At 39.8% G+C, this 15,998-nt stretch overlaps 1 protein-coding gene across 5 annotated transcripts in view; it reads left to right on the top strand.

The window, feature by feature from the left end:
• Positions 1-13,695, top strand: part of KIF13A (kinesin family member 13A) — a 322,375-nt gene extending 308,680 nt beyond the window's left edge. For 4 of the 5 annotated variants that reach the window (XM_073631119.1, XM_073631117.1, XM_073631118.1 and 1 more), the window contains 2 exons: positions 4,369-5,398; positions 9,067-13,695. In XM_073631119.1, the coding sequence (XP_073487220.1) occupies positions 4,369-5,398; positions 9,067-9,350 (1,314 nt within the window). In that variant the 3' untranslated portion in view covers positions 9,351-13,695. Of the gene's footprint in view, positions 1-3,702; positions 3,744-4,368; positions 5,399-9,066 lie in introns of those variants that run through there. The other variant, XM_073631120.1, reaches the window with a different exon arrangement.
• The last annotated feature ends 2,303 nt before the right edge of the window (positions 13,696-15,998 follow it).

The following is a 15,998-nucleotide window of genomic DNA, read 5'->3' as shown; positions in this document are numbered from 1 at the left end:
TTGTTGTCGGAATTTCCGCCAACAAATGTTTGAGAGCAGGTTCTTAAATTTTCTGACAACAAAACTTGTTGTTGGAAATTCCGAGCGTGTATATATAAGTCCGACGCACAAAAGTCCACCCATGCTCGAAATCAAGCAGAAGAGCCGCACTGGCTATTGAACTTCATTTTTCTCGGCTCGTCGTACGTCACCGTGTTCTTGACGTTTGGAATTTCCGACAACATTTGTGTGACCGTGTGTATGCAAGACAAGTTTGAGTCAACATCCTTCGGAAAAAAATCAACGGTTTTGTTGTCGGAAAATCCTATCGTGTGTACAGGGCATAGCAAGAACTTCCCACCCTCTTCCTTTCTCAGTCACAGCTGGTGACACTACCTATAACTTTTGGGTTTTGGGGAGCATGTAGCTTTCTCCACTTGATGATTGGGTCTAGCATCCAATCATTAGGAACGGGCACTGTCACAAAATAGAAATTTGTAGATTAACCACTAGAGCAATCTCTTTGCAGGTAATTTATTATTTTTTGTTGCAGGAGTCTGTAAAGCATTGCACCAGCGATCAACAGATCGCTGATGCCATGCAGGGCTTCTGCAGATCCGTCAGTGTATTTGCTTGCTCGCACCTCATACTCTGTCAGAAAGAATAAATTAACTACCACGGCACTCACATCGCCGTGGTAGTTCATCGGAACTACAAGCTGGCAGCTGATAAGGCTTTTTCATTTACAGAACACTGTGAATAAGTGATGTGGCCGGGTGGGCAGAGCTCCACATGGCTGCGTTTTTTTTAAATGGGACAGCTAGCGAGGGAAAAAAAAAACCCGCTATCTGTCAAAGTGGGGGAGCGGGGGCTGGTCCTTTGATAGCATGTTGCACCCAGAATAGGGAAAGGTGAACGTTATTCAAACTTCAGGTTCTGGTAAATTAAGTTTTTGTATTTATCTAAAAATGTAAAGGCTTCAGGGCCATGTGTGCACATAGCTGATCACCAGGCTCTGCGAGAGAGATAGAGAGAGACGGCGCCACTCTGAGTGCAGTATATCAGTTAAAATTCAGTCAAGTGGTGTGGTCCCCCATGCTACTAATTGAATAAAAATAAATAAATAAAACTACCACATGTGATAAATGAAACTGCTGCTAAATCTAGAATGTTCACAAATAACAACCAATATTAAATATATATATAGTGATCAGCGCAATTTCTCAACATAAACAACCAGTGAATATGAATATATATGTATAAACATACGATGTTGAAAATGACAAACTCAATTAAATCACCACTGATAAAGTGCAAGGTGCAAAGTAGTTAAAATAAAAAGACCAAAAAGGTTATCCAAATTTAGGTGAGTAATTAAATAGTCCTTCAAGACTAATGCCCTTAAAACGAGTGATGCGGAAACTGCTCAGTGCTCACAGAACTCTCACCTCCAAAAAATGATGAATCAGCCTTAAGGATATCCCTGGTGATGGTGATCTCCCATTTCCAGACTCCTGGCTATCAGATCTCGATATTTCTCTCAGGATTCCAGAGATGTTTGAATTAAATAAATGCCTCCCACGTAGTATATTTAAACAGTCAAAGATTTATTGAAAGACAAATGGAAGCTTACATTTAAAAAGGTTAAAAAGCTCATTGAATAAAACTGCGGCGTTACATGTCACTTCCGGTCCTTTCCTTACTTCCAGCCACACTCTACGCGTTACGTCACGTTACGTGACTTCATCAGGGTTTACTTTGCACCTTGCACTTTAGCAGTGGTGATTTAATTGAGTTTGTCATTTTCAACATCGTATGTGTATACATATATATATTCATATTCACTGTTTGTATATGTTGAGAAATTGGGCTGATCAGTATATATATATATATATATATATATATATATATAGTTAAAATTCAATGTTTAATAAAAGTAAGATCAACTCACATTTTGGTGAGATATAATGTGCATGGTATAAGTAGCTTGGGCTCCTGTAGTCCGGCTGGGCAGCGGTGGTGGTCAGTAGTTCCTGACGGCTCCGGTGGTTTCCCAGGCTGAAGATGGTTACACAACAAGCACATCAGCGGTGATGGATGGGAGGCGTGGTCGAGCGCACCCTCGGAGTATGCATACTCCTTCATCAGGCAAATCCTGATATATGATATGCCTGATAAAGGAGCACACATGCTCCGAACGCGAGCTCAACCACACTTCCCGTCCATCACCGCTGACATGCTTGTTGTATGACCAGCTTCAGCCTCAGAGCCCCGGGAACTGCTGACCACCACCGCTGCCCAGCTGGACTACAGGAGCCCAAGCTACTTATGCCATGCACATTATATCTCACCAAAATGTGAGCTGATCTTACTTTTATTAAACATTGAAAACATTGAAACATGATTGTGTAAACAGCTGTTGAAAAAAGATATTAACCTATAAAGAGAGTACACGGTTTTGAGAGAGTCAGCTGACTCTAAGAATTACATTGTGAGAAGGAGTTGGGAAACAGAGCCTGTGTCTATGATAAGGAAATATGGCTACCATCATGAACAAAAGTTCAATTTTAAGTGGAGAAAATCTTTGGAGGTGCACCTGCAGCACCTACTAGTGGTCAAATGTATTAGAAGAGCAGTATGGCCAAAACTTTTTTGTGAGTCACAGGAGTGCATTTACTTGTGCTCTCTATGACCCAAAATCATCTGACAGCGGGCTAAAGCCTGCTTCAGCTGATGTCACAGAGCTGCTCCAGGCTCTGGAAAGATCCTGACCATATTGTCGAGATCTACCCAGAAGCCTGATCGGTGGTGAGATTAGCCTCTTAGCATGTGGCTAATTGCTGGAGCCAGCCGCTCCTACCTCCTCCCTATCCCGGTGCCCCAGTGAATATGGACTGACAGTCACCAATCTCAGCTCAGAACTGAGCAATCAGTGGTCATGTGATCGCCCAGTTCTTGGCTTAGAGCCAGTGGGAGACAGCTTCACCATCAGACCAATGCTGCAGCATGGAGGTGAGTGTGTATTTTTTTTTAACAACCCCAAACTTGCCAAGCTATGTAAACAAGAAACCTTTCTATTAGTTGTAAGAGGGAAGACAAAGGTCATGTCTTGACATTGCTACATGGATAGGTTAAAAGTAGATATGGTCATGCATTTACAAACAAAATAAGACCAGCCTTTCCATTCTGAATCTAAACTTTATTCTGGGAGTCCAATTTTTTTTTAAAATAAATATTGATATCATAATTTGACTGCACTTATCTCTTTGGTCAGTCAGATATTGTGTATGTGTTTCACTTTATATATGGGGACCTTATCAGTAGTCCTGATCTCCTGCAGTTATATGAGCACCAGTGTTTGGGTGCATCCCTGTTGTATGTATTTAAAAAATTCTGAAATTGTGGAAGTTCAGTAACACAAAGAGCAGGGGTGTGTAAAGTAACCTATACCATCATCATCTCTGCCTTCAGTAAACTGGTATCTAATTTAATGTCACTAGGTACTGTCTTTTGCTGATCATTGTCGCACTTTGCACTGCACTGTTAAGTAAGCCTGAAAACTTTGCATGATAAGTTTGTGTTAAATAATACTCATTACCCACATAACCAGCATGCTTTATGATATAATCTTTAACGCATCTGCTTCTGGAGGTGGCAGTAAAAGCACAGGCTATTGGTTGCCATTCAACTAGAAAGTTCACTTGATGCTCTCCTTATCTCTAGGTCTGAGAGGTCCCAGATACCGTACACAAGGCTCCCAGGAGGTGAAGTCAGTTTAGTAGCTATGGTTGAGATGTTACAATCTTTGTGTTTAGTTGCTTCCTGAAATTCAGCTTGAACATTAAAGGAAGCATGCCATAAGTGAAATATGTGTATTTTCAATGTCATTGTTAACCACTTTCTGAGAAATCTAGTTACGTAGCTTTAATGCTAAAATGTTAAGGTATAATACTTTGAGTAACTGACTTGGAACAAGTATCAATAAAAGGGTTTCTGAATTTTTTGGACACTCATTTACTGCATGTTGTTCTTGGTGTATGGCTCAGATGTAGTAAAGTCAGACACAGACAGGAAACTAGAGTTTTGAGAATAGATCAGCAATGACACCCCAGATTCCTCCAATGACAGGTATGTTTTCAAATGGCTTCATTTGAGAAAGGGGAGGGGGCATTTATAAATTTAGTGCAGATACAAAGCAGAACATTTTATTATTTTTTTTTAAGTAGTTTTACATTTTAAGAACATGAATGTGTATACAAGTTATTTACCTTGAAAGGTCAAAAGGAAAATACTTTTGAATAATGGAGGTCATATAAGAAAAAGGAAAATCATCCTTACTCGTGAAGTAGTGTTAAATGTTAACATATACGTTGTCTGTTATTCTGACAGGATTCAGAAGAAGAAGACCTGGAACTAGATGAAGGAGCTATCAAAAAAGAGACCAGTTCCACCAGTTTAACTACTTTCAGGCCTTATGTGCCAGAGGAGTTTGCAGACTTTAGTGTTTACAATGCTAGCCTGGAAAACAGGGAATGGATAACCTCAAAAACAGACTTTGCTTGTTCGTTTTCTTTGAATAAAGAAGTTTCTCGAAGTCCTACCACTAGCAGTGTTACAAGTGGCTATTTTTCCCATAGTGCTTCCAATGCTACACTGTCTGACATTGTGGTTCCTTCTAGTGAAAGCATGGACCAATTAATGCCTCAGGGCAGGGATGTAGAAACTCATGAACCTACAGGACAACAGTTAGCACAGAACTGCAAATCGTGTGCACATAAAGCGTTGAAGGATGGCAATTGTACAGAAAATACCACTAGCTTATCTGCTTTTACAGAAAAAAGTGCCTTTAATAAAGTGCCATATTGCACTACTGAAAATGCTGCTGCAATGTGTAGAAGTGTATCCTCTTCCTCTGTGGATAGTAACAAAGAAACTTTTGTCAAGTTTTTTCCCTGTGAAGTTGCTGTAGAACATACTTGTGATATTTTGGAAGACCACTCCTTTACGGAATTTATGGGGGTAGAAGATTGGAAAGATTTTGAGCATCCAGAGGATTTGCCCACTTGCTCATCTAATGGAGAAAAGGATGGTGTGGTGTTTGTAGACTTTGGTTCTGTTATGTCAGATCTCTCATATAACATGTCACAGCAGAGTGTGTCAGAACAAAGTGATCAAAGCTCAGTCTGCCTTGAAGAACCTGCCTTATTTAACAAAACTCAACCTGAAAGTGATATGCTTGCACGCAACCATCTGAATGTTTCAGATGACTTAGAAGACAGTTCTTCTGAGTCATCATGCTACTTTTCTTTAGGTGACCAGGTATGCATTGGGGACAACAAGTTTGGAACAGTACGATATATTGGTGCAGTCGATTTCTCATGTGGAGTATGGATTGGAGTTGAACTTCATGTCCAGTTAGGTAAGTAAAACCTGTAGTAACAAAAGATCAAATAGTTTTCTGGTGATAATGTTAACCGTTTTTTTAGTCGGCAAAAAAGTCTTGCAGGCATAGCTGTGTCTATAGAGTTATAGAATTATTATTGTTATAATATAGGATTTTTATAGCACCAACAATTTGCACAGCTCTTTACAACATGAGGTCAGACAGTACAGTTACAATACAATTCAATATAGGAGGAATCAGAGTGCCCTGCTCGTTAGCGCTTACGATCGTGGAGGATGGGTCAAGTGATACAAAAGGTAATAGCTGTGGGGGATGAACTGAGGGAGTAAGTAAAAGTACTATTGTCAGGTAGGGGTAGAATAGGCTTCTCTGAAGAAAAAAAAGTTTCTGTACCGTAATAGAAAAAGATTCTCATGAATATTAATAATTTGCAGAATAATTTACACTAACCAGTTTAAAGCCCAATGCCGGGCACACTTTATATTTCAACTTGGATAGGGTAGAGAAGGGTAAGACCTTGAGCGTGTGTACAGCAAACTTTTGAGAAGCATTTGCAGAGCTTTCAGCAAGCTTTGTAGAAGCCTATATCGCATCCTTCAGTTCCAGTTTGGGAATGTTAAAGCTGAAGTTTAGCTATGGAAATTGTTACAAAATTATATTTGGTCCAGCTTGGACCAATGTAAGTGTGTGACATGCCTGTGGGATTACTGTGGAAACTTCAAATCACCTTAAGAGGCACTTCTACTACAGTGATCTCCACTAGCTTCCTGGTCTTGTGCCTAGCTGCTGCCTTTGTAAACAGTGGAGGACATCCACTCGGCACAGGCGCCATTAAGAGGAAACTTTGTATTTAATTTAAAAATGCAGTGTTCTCTGACTGGGCAAGGGTGGAGATCATAATATCACCACCCTGTCTCTCCACCTCATCCAATCTGAGAACGCTTTGCAAAGTGTTCCCTTAATGGCACGTGTGCCGAGCAAGTGACCTCCTGTGTTCAATAAACAACAGGGCAACCACTTGACACAGGACCTGGAAGCTAGTGGAGATCACTGTGCTTTGGTGCCTACAGTTATTTCCATTTTCCACAGGGATCCTACAGGTATGGCACATACAAACTTACACTGGTCCAAGTTGGACCAATGTAACTATGTAAAAATTGCCATACCTAGGCTTCAGCTTTAGGCACTGATCTTAATGGGAGTACTGTCTGTCACTTTAAACAAGCTGCTAGCAGGCTTCTGTCAGCTTTATGTCTACTTTAAGCTTGTTAAATGTCAGTTGAAGCCTGCTAGCACTTAAAGTGACAGTCAGCACTTCCTTTTAAGATGAATTCCAGGTATGGATATTTTATATATAGTTACAGTGGTTCAGCATGTAACTATGTATATATACCATACCTGACCAATGCTTCTGGAAGCAGGAAATCACGGAAGTAGACACCGCTAATCCATTGATCTCCACTTGTTTCTGGGTCCAATGCAGAGCAGCTGGCCTGCTGCATTCTAAGCATAGGAGGTAGGCTGCTCGGGACAGGTGCTATTCAGAGAATGCTTTGCATTTTCTGAATGAATACAAAGCATTCTCTTATTGTTGGAGGTGGAGAAACGGGGCAGTGACCTCACCCTCTCCACCTCATAGAGTGTGGAGATCACTGAAGTAGCAGGGTCTACTTCAGTGATTTCCAACTTCCAGGGGCATCGGTCAGGTTTTGTATGTACATAGTTACATTGGTCCAAACTGGACCTATGTAACTATATATAAAATATCCATAAACAAATCCGAGCATCTTTGCAAATATACATAATAAAAAAATGGAGATTGGTGAGACCGCAAACACCACAGAAGATATCCTTTCTGTCACATGTAATAATAATAGTATTGTGTTGCTCTTAACCAATTACAACTAATACAGAACAAATAGTGACTGTGCATAAAACATTATTTCATCAACATCAATATTCATTAAAAAAGTGTTCCAGGAAATGAAGGTTAGATGCTGGCTAAGTGTTTTATCGATATGTGCATTGTTTTTAATGACGTATAAGTGCTTTTCTTTACATAAATAAACGTCTTTAAGCTTTTTTATACATGGAGAGATCTTTGTATGTTTGCTTTACATGAGCAACATGATACAGAATTTCGCTGCTATTATCTGAATGCTGGATTCCTTGACTAACTGAGGAGTGTCTACAGTGGAGATTTAAGGGTCCACTTTTAACGCCCCAAAAAAAGTGTTATGACCACCCTGTTATGTAGAGTCCATAAGCAAGTATTCCATCTACCACTTTGGATGAAGGTGTCTGTGGGTGTCATCACAAAGCCCTTAGGATTTCAAAGGGGATTTCACACTTATTTGTTTTTCCACAATCAACTGAATTTGAATTTTACGTTCTTTTGTCTTTGTATTTGTGTTTGGATTCACTATTTCTCACCATATATTTTTATGCATAGGAGGAATTTTCCTCCTTTGTTCTTTTTCTGCAAGGTTTTATGCACTGTCACTTTATTGTTTTATACTGGCCCATGTTTATTTAGGTCAAGGTTCAGTCATTTTATTTGTGTTGTATTAGTTGTGATTGGTTGAGCGCAACACAATACACTTGACCCCCGCAAAGTCGCAGTTCAGAATTTGCGGACGTAGTCGTTTGCTGATTTTTTCCCATCCTAGCATTCCCACATCATAAGTGCCAGTTCACACAGGGGCGACCTGTCAGGCGACTTGTCAGCCTGACAAGTTACGCTCCATACAGTACATTGGGACCATTATAGTAGGAGTGACTCAAGTCGCTCCGACTTAGAAAAAGGTTCCTGTACTACTTGGGGGTGACTTCGGAGTGGCTTGCAATTATTTCTATACAGAAGGTGTTTTGCAAGCTGCACTGAGGTCGCGCTGTACGGCTGTACGGAGCAGCTTCAGAGTTGGACGGGAGTTGGGCGACCTTGAAGCCGCCCCGTGTGAACCATTTATAGGCATTTTTTTACCACATCCAAAATTTGCGGATTTTCACAATTCGCGGGTGCTCAAAGAACGTAACCCCTGCGAATTTCGGGGGTCAACTGTACTACTATTATAAAATATTCATACCTGGAATTCATCTTTAAGGTCCCTGTCTACCATTCACAAACTGGAACTGAGTTCTTTAAGACTGGTTTCACACTTACGCAACTTGGATGCGGGTTTTCCTGCATCCAATTCGCATGACAGGAGAGTGTATCTGGCTCTCAATAGAGCCAGTTCACACAGCACCGGGGTGGCCGCAGTCCGCATTTGGAAAAGGGTCCTATGCGTCTTTGGCTCCGAATCAGGTGAAAATTGAGGCAAAAATTCAGACCTGATTCCCACCTGAATCAGTGCACAGGGACGCACCGGACCCCTTGCTGTGAGCCACGGCCGCAGCAAGTGTGAACCCAGCCTAAAGGCTTTAACTAAGCTGCCCAAACTTGACAAAAACAGCAAATTCTTTCCAAAAGCTTGCTATACTGCTCTTGTACAAGCTGAAGCTCGTGAAAGCAAGGCTTTAGAGTTTCCTGTTTGTGTACCTATCAGAGATTTTCCCTCACTTCCAGTCAGAATAATTTGGATTTGAGACTTTGAAAATATAAAAATACTATTTCCGCACAAAAAAAGATATAAAACTGTAAATTTTTAGCACATCTCATAAAAATATAATTTCTGTTTAAGGTAAACACGATGGCACAGTAAAAGGCAAGGAATACTTCCGATGCAAACCCAAATATGGAGTGTTCGTCCGCCCCAATCGTTTAACTAAAGCACTTGTTTCAACAAAAAAAGACAAGAGCAACACTTTGAGGCCTCAGATATGTAACCCAGACAAGCGAAAAGGTTCCTTCACGAAAGGGTCTCCTGCAACCAGGACACGAGATACAGCTCAGTTTTCATCTGGAAACGAAGCGGCGTCAGCTTTTTCCAGAAAACAAGAGAACAGGAAGTCCTGGATCAACTAAGATGCAATAATTGCACTTGTGTATAAACTGATATGGATTGGTTAAAAAAGAAAGCTATTTTTTGTACAGCTGTACAGTTTTAATTTGTTTTCCTGAAATGTTTACTTGGTTTGGTCATATTGTTCTAACAGTTTCTTTTTTTTAAACAAGAGCTCTTAAATTAGATGGTCTGCCTTATAGGCAGGTTGTTGCTGCACATTTAAAGCACAACTGAAAGTGATTATGTAGATAGGTGACAGGTACAGGCCTATTCTTAAATGATGGCAGGGAGGAAGGAGGGTGCTATATTTTAATTAAAGGAAATAAAATATTTTATTCCAAACAGATAAATAAACTGAATACATATTTGCAAAAATGCACCATATGCTGTTTCTTTTTTTACCAAAGAGTTTAGAAGTAGATTCATTATAACTAATAGCGCTACATGTTGGAGTTTAGCTTACCACTTTATTAGGAGTTAGATCATTAATGGACTTGAATTTGGATCACAACAAGAGCAGTGTAATGATCTTATCGCATTATGGCCATGATGCATTGACAGTTATTGTTTTGCACACCAGGAGCCTCCATGTGTGTTCTTGAATGAGAAGGTGTCACATTATTTGATTATTTCCCAAAAATAAGAGTTCTGAAAGGGCTTTTCAAGCTTAGCAGGTAACTGACTTGCTACTTTGAGTCGGGGTTAATGACAGGCCTTGCATCATCCAGAGTTGCTGGGCCTTGAGCAGATACAGCCTCAGTAGTTCCACAAGACACTATAGCCTTTCCCTGGGAGCTGTTTCTTTACGTGGCAGCAAAGTCATGAATAGAAATGAGCAAACTGATTTTTTTAGCTTGAGGTCCAACATGGATTGAGCTAATGTTTTCATATCCAGTAGTCCACTAGGTGTTTTGTTGGCTAACGCCAGCCATAGAAGATTTGAATCTTGGCCGGTTCAGCAGGAGCTGGCCAAGATTCAAACTGTTTATGGGCAGGCTGAATGTACCAAGTTGATCGATTGATCCACTTGGGTACAACCAGCTTGCCGGATTTACTTGTGATCATCGCTAGTGGCTTCTATAGCTGCTATCCATATTCACTGTCTTCTCCCAGCGTGGTTGCAGGTAGGAAATTCACACCATCTATGACCTGCCTTAGTTGCTACCCTCTTGGTAAGTTTCTTTTGACTTTCACAAGTGTAAGACTATGGGAGGGAGCTTCCTTTAATGACATTTTAAAGTTGCAGGCTCCAGGGCCGTCATTCTGATTCTGGCTTTAAAAATGAAAGACTCAATGAGGAAAAGCTTGCAGGCTGGGAGTTCACATTCTTCAGGCATCACAGGTACATGTTACAGGTAAGTCACACTGCATACAGTAATGAAGTCAGGATCAGGATGACAGCTCTGGAGCCTGTACCTTTTAAAAACTAGGTTAGCTATGACAGCTCCAATATTTCTGTTGTCATGTGGTTTTAAAGTGGTGTTTATGGAATTAGGATATCAGATACAGATCAAGAGATATGCGGGCACAGATCAAGTTTGGATGTTTGCTCATCTCTAATCATGAGTACAGACCATTGTAGGATGATTGGCACCCTGTAATGAAGCCAGCACCCTTACCCATAGATCAGTTGCGCCCTGGAAAAAAAAATAGAAATTGCTGTTTTTTCATTGGTGACTGTACCTCGTGCCTCAGTAGTAAGAATAAAATAATAATTTGAATAGTACAAAGAATGGCTGCCTTTGTTGTATAGCTGACATGTACACATTTTATGCAGAAATACTTCTAATAATGGCCATATAGATATAATCGCTACTCAGTCAAATGAGCACCATGTTGCCTTATATTAGTTTTCATTTATTTTCTTTACAGCAAGCTGTGGTTACATAAATTGCAAGAGGTAACAAAGTTTTTAAGAATTAGATGTTTACTCAGGTTTTGCCCAAGTTGGTGTGTGTGTGCCTTAATATGTGTATTGCAGACAGTATTAATAGTTGTGTAGGGTATTCTAGTACACTGTTTTTATAATGCTTAGCTTTGACACTTGAAACTAAAAAGAAAAACACATAGACACCAGATTATAAAAGATAAAGCCCTACATTCAAATTTCCATCTTCATTGCATGAACATCTTCTGTATTGTTCACTAATAAAATATATTTTTTGGACTTTTGGGATAATGGCATTATCATAAGAAAATATGAACCAAGGAACATGTTTTTTCCCTTAAAAAAAAAACAAAAAACATTATTTTAAAGATGCTCATAGACATGAGATGACGGTTACCCTATCTGGCTTTATTTATGACCTCTCTGGAGGGGGGAGATGCCTGTTGACATGATCTGACCACTATATGGCCACATAACATTGACTTAGCCTTGGAATGTGTGGTTTGACTATTGTGCAGTAAACTTGAGCGAGCACTAACCTTGGGCTTCTGGTTTAAAAAAGCGCATCCAATTAAATTAATGGTCTGCATGATGTGTATATAGTCATGTGCGTCCTAATACTAACTGTGCCCACAGTAAATTTGACATTCAAAAATTGGTGATGTGTGAGCCTAATGTTTGCATACTTAAAAGGAATTTTCACTTTGCAGCCAAATATGGATACTATACATTTTACATTCACATAAAATAACCTAAAATAAATAAATATAATTTTAAATATAATTTAAAATAAAAATTACAGCTTTCCTTTTTAGATGTTTTTTTTTTTCTAGAACATTCAGCAAGGAAAAAATCTACTTAGTTCTCTTTGTTATGATGAGGGCTGGAAATCTGTGTTTACCATAATTAACCCTGTCTAAAGGCAGTTAAAGGGAGATTAAATGTTTAAGCTGGCCATAGTTGGATCGAATTTTGGTCAGTTCAGCAGAGACTGGCAAATTTTGATGCGTGTATGACCATTCCCGCTTGACAGAAGTTGACTTACGGACTGACTTCTGTCAAATGGACTTTTTGGAAATGTTTTCTTGATCAGCATTTGCACCCAAGGGGTGCAGCCACTGATCAGTGTATTCTGATAGCAAACAGTCCCCGCTGTCAGAATGCAATATCTCAGTGGAAAGGATTGCCACTTCAATTGTGTGGATGGAGTATTCTATTCATTTTTTGCCTGCTGGCTGAACAAAATAAAAAAAAAAATCCATCTTTGACCAGCCTTAAACTAGCACACACTAGCATTTTTTTTTTGCGTTCAACCCGGTAGGCTGATTGAAAAAAAAACTGAAGAAAAGGGGAGGAGGAGCTGCTGTACCAACTATTCGATGTTAGTATGGCAATCTCCCCCACTGAGCTATTGTGCTCTGACGGGGATGGCCTCCCCGCCAGAACACACCGGTCAGGGCTCTCAGCTATAGGCTGAGAGCGCTGATCAGATGCCAATCGGCAGACTTTTTTCGGTCATGCCCCTTGGACAGAAGCCGGACGTATGACTGGCTTCTGTCGGATCAGCTGCCGTACACATGGGCCAAATGACGGCCGGTTTCTATTGAACTGGCCTATATTGCCTGATATTCAGCCCATGTGTACAAGACTTAAGGAACTGGGATTCTACATTGTATGGTAATGAGAACTGATCACACTGAGCTAGCTGAGAAATGCTTGCAATTCAGCCATCACACCTTCTCCTCAAATCATCTAAAAGGTCATTTGTTTTTAGGCATACTGTGTGAATGGGAATGCAAAACAAACATATAGCTGGGTTTTCTCAATTTTGATTTTGCAAAAGTGGAAATATACTTTTAAAGGACAACTTTATATATAAAAAAATGCACACTTTTTATTTGAAACTCAACTTGTACATCCTGGTCAGGCATTCGTAATTTTAACAGAACTACAGTTTATTACACAGATAAAAGCATAATTGAAAATATATTTTTTTGATTCAAAACAAAGAAGATCAGTTCCAGGCATAGTTAATTGTCCTCTAATAAAAAAATGTAATCTAAAATATTTATTTTTATATATTTTTAAAATAAATTCCAGCAGTGTTTCTGTCATAAAAATATAAGCAATATGGACGGTAGAAAAACAAGCTTGTCACCTGTTTTCTTCTATGAGCACTTGAAATTGGGTTTTTACCAGGTATTAAAAAAAAAATTGGCGAATTGGGTAATAAAACTGCAAAGGAAAATCCATGCAACTTTTTCATCAAAAATTCTATATAACACCTGAGACTTGATGAGGAATCAAGTAAAATTAAAACATAACATTGCTTCAGATGCCACATTTAGCATGTGATCATTTCTTTTGCAACTTGGTAAATTAGGCCCAATGTTATTTGAAACATATGTTAACATTTACAGATTACATTCTGGCTTAGTGTTATGGTGTATCACATGTACAATAAATTTTGAATGTTATATTTTTGTATGTATGGAACATTCACGTCATCTTCTAACTGCAAAATGTAATGCAGGACATGGCAACCATGAACTGTGTCTCTAGTAGTTATTTGAATGTGCTTGGAGCAGCTATTGGGGTATTCAGTGTGTCCAGTAAAAACTATAAGACCTCATTCATGTGGCCGTACACAGCCGTAAAAAACTTTACTGATCTCATTAAGGCAAAGAACAAAGGTTCCTGCGTACTAATCCATAAATAGATCAGTTTTTAAATGCGTAAAAATTATCTTATTCTTTTCTTCAGTGGTATACATGTATACGCATGTCCGCAGATGCAGTTTTTTGGAATTTAAGTTACGAATCGGAAGGTAGTACATTTTTATGCTTGTGAATGCCTCCATTGAAAACAATGCAGCTGTATTCAGATCCGTAAATACGTTTGTGTTTTTTACGGCCGTTTGAATGGGGCCTAACAATTTTGTTTTCTGCCTTCGAAAATGGAAGACATATGACATGCTTTTTCTGTGAGAATTCGGTATACTAGTGTTCCCCAACCTGTCCCCATACCCCACCAACAATTTGTTTTATAGCTATCCGAACAGACTTTTGTAGCCCAGCTAGGAAACATTGGCTGTTGTAGATAACTGTAGTTGGGCTAATTGGGCAATAAGAAAAGTGTTAACATTTCTCCCTGGGTCTAATAGATACTTCAAGAGCTTGTACAGGAAAATAATTAGTTACTATTAATAAAGCTGATCCAGTTCTGTGCATTATAATATTGAAATAACTGAGGACAGCTGCTGTGCAGGACGATCATGTCACAATCAATACCTTGCCCAATCAGAAAAGGCTTTACGTTCATTGAGAAAAATGCAATGCATTCTGTGAATGATGCCCATGCTGAGGAAGTGACCCCCTGCGATTACTATGCAGCAGAGAGCCGTTCAGCACAGGACTGAAAAACAGCAGTTATCACTATGAGTCTCCACTTGCACAACGGTCCCACAGGGTATAGCAAATGCATATTTACATTGGTCCAAGCAGGATCAATGTCAATATGCAATTAAATCCATGCCTAGTGTGCAGCTTTAAATGGCTCTGGTTCACATTAAGACATTGTGGTATTCATTTGTGATGCATCAACATGCGTTATAGGGATCACTGTTGGCAATGGCAGCACATGAAAATGTATGATTGTTGATATTGCATGGACATTCTTAAAGCGGAGTTCCACCCAAAAATGGAACTTCCGCTTTAAGGAAAGGTAACCCCCTGACATGCCACATTTGGCATGTCATTTTTTTTGGGGGGGGGCAGTACTCTCTTTTTAGAGGGTTCCAGCTCCCACTTACTCTCCGCACACTGCGACGCCGGAAGGGAGATCACCTCTTCCCCTCCCTCTCGGCAATCATCTGGGATGTCACAGGCCCCAGATGATTTCCCAGCCAGGCACCACGCCGCATGGCTCGCGCATGCGCAGCGCATGCCCGGCTGTGAACACACAGTGACAATGCCAGCGCTGCAGAGAGGAGGGGAAGACAAGCAGGGCTTCGTTCCCCCGCATCGCTGGACCCTGGGACAGGTAAGTGTCCAACTATTAAAAGTCATTAGCTGCAGTATTTGTAGCTGCTGACTTTTTTTTTAAGCGGAACTCCACTTTAAGGGTGTGAATCCATACATATTGGGGGCAGCTATGAGGCTTGCATATAAGTCTGTTTTTTTAACCTATACTGGGTCCTATAAAATATGTTCCTACTGCCTGTACCTAAAGTACTATTTTTTCAGATGGTCTGTTCAACATTTTTGGATTACTTCATGGCAAATTTACAAAGCATGTTTGCATGAATTTAAAAGAAGATATAATACTAAAGTAAGGTGATGGCGAACATTGCATAGATAGAACCAACTAAACATCTTGTTTTTAAGTTATGATTTAGGAATATGCCTACAGCGAGTTTAATTAGGGCCATATAATGAGACTACCCTCAACCTCCCTCCTTTTTAATGTTTTTTTTTTTCTCTTTTTTTACCAACCATTTCCAAAGTCTTCAGGTCAGTGACATGATGCTGCAGGGCCTTTTGCATCTATTTATTTTGAGCTGATGTTAAGAGCAGGACTGAAGTGATGTCAGTGTCATTCTGAGCACCAGGACATTGATAATAAGGAAGGGGCCATGGTGACATCCCCTGCATTCAAAGTACATTTTCCTTAGTTTTCCAAATTGAATGATATTGGATGTCATTTAACCTGGGTGACTGAGGGCATCTCGTGGCCAAGAAGAGGTACTGCGGGGGAAAGTCTAAAACATAATTAAAGGTAG

The sequence above is a fragment of the Aquarana catesbeiana genome, linkage group LG05 (assembly GCF_042186555.1).
Source record: "Aquarana catesbeiana isolate 2022-GZ linkage group LG05, ASM4218655v1, whole genome shotgun sequence".
NCBI lineage: Eukaryota > Metazoa > Chordata > Amphibia > Anura > Ranidae > Aquarana > Aquarana catesbeiana.
The sequence above is the reverse complement of the archived record's forward strand: the minus strand, read 5'-3'. Positions and strand labels throughout refer to the sequence as shown.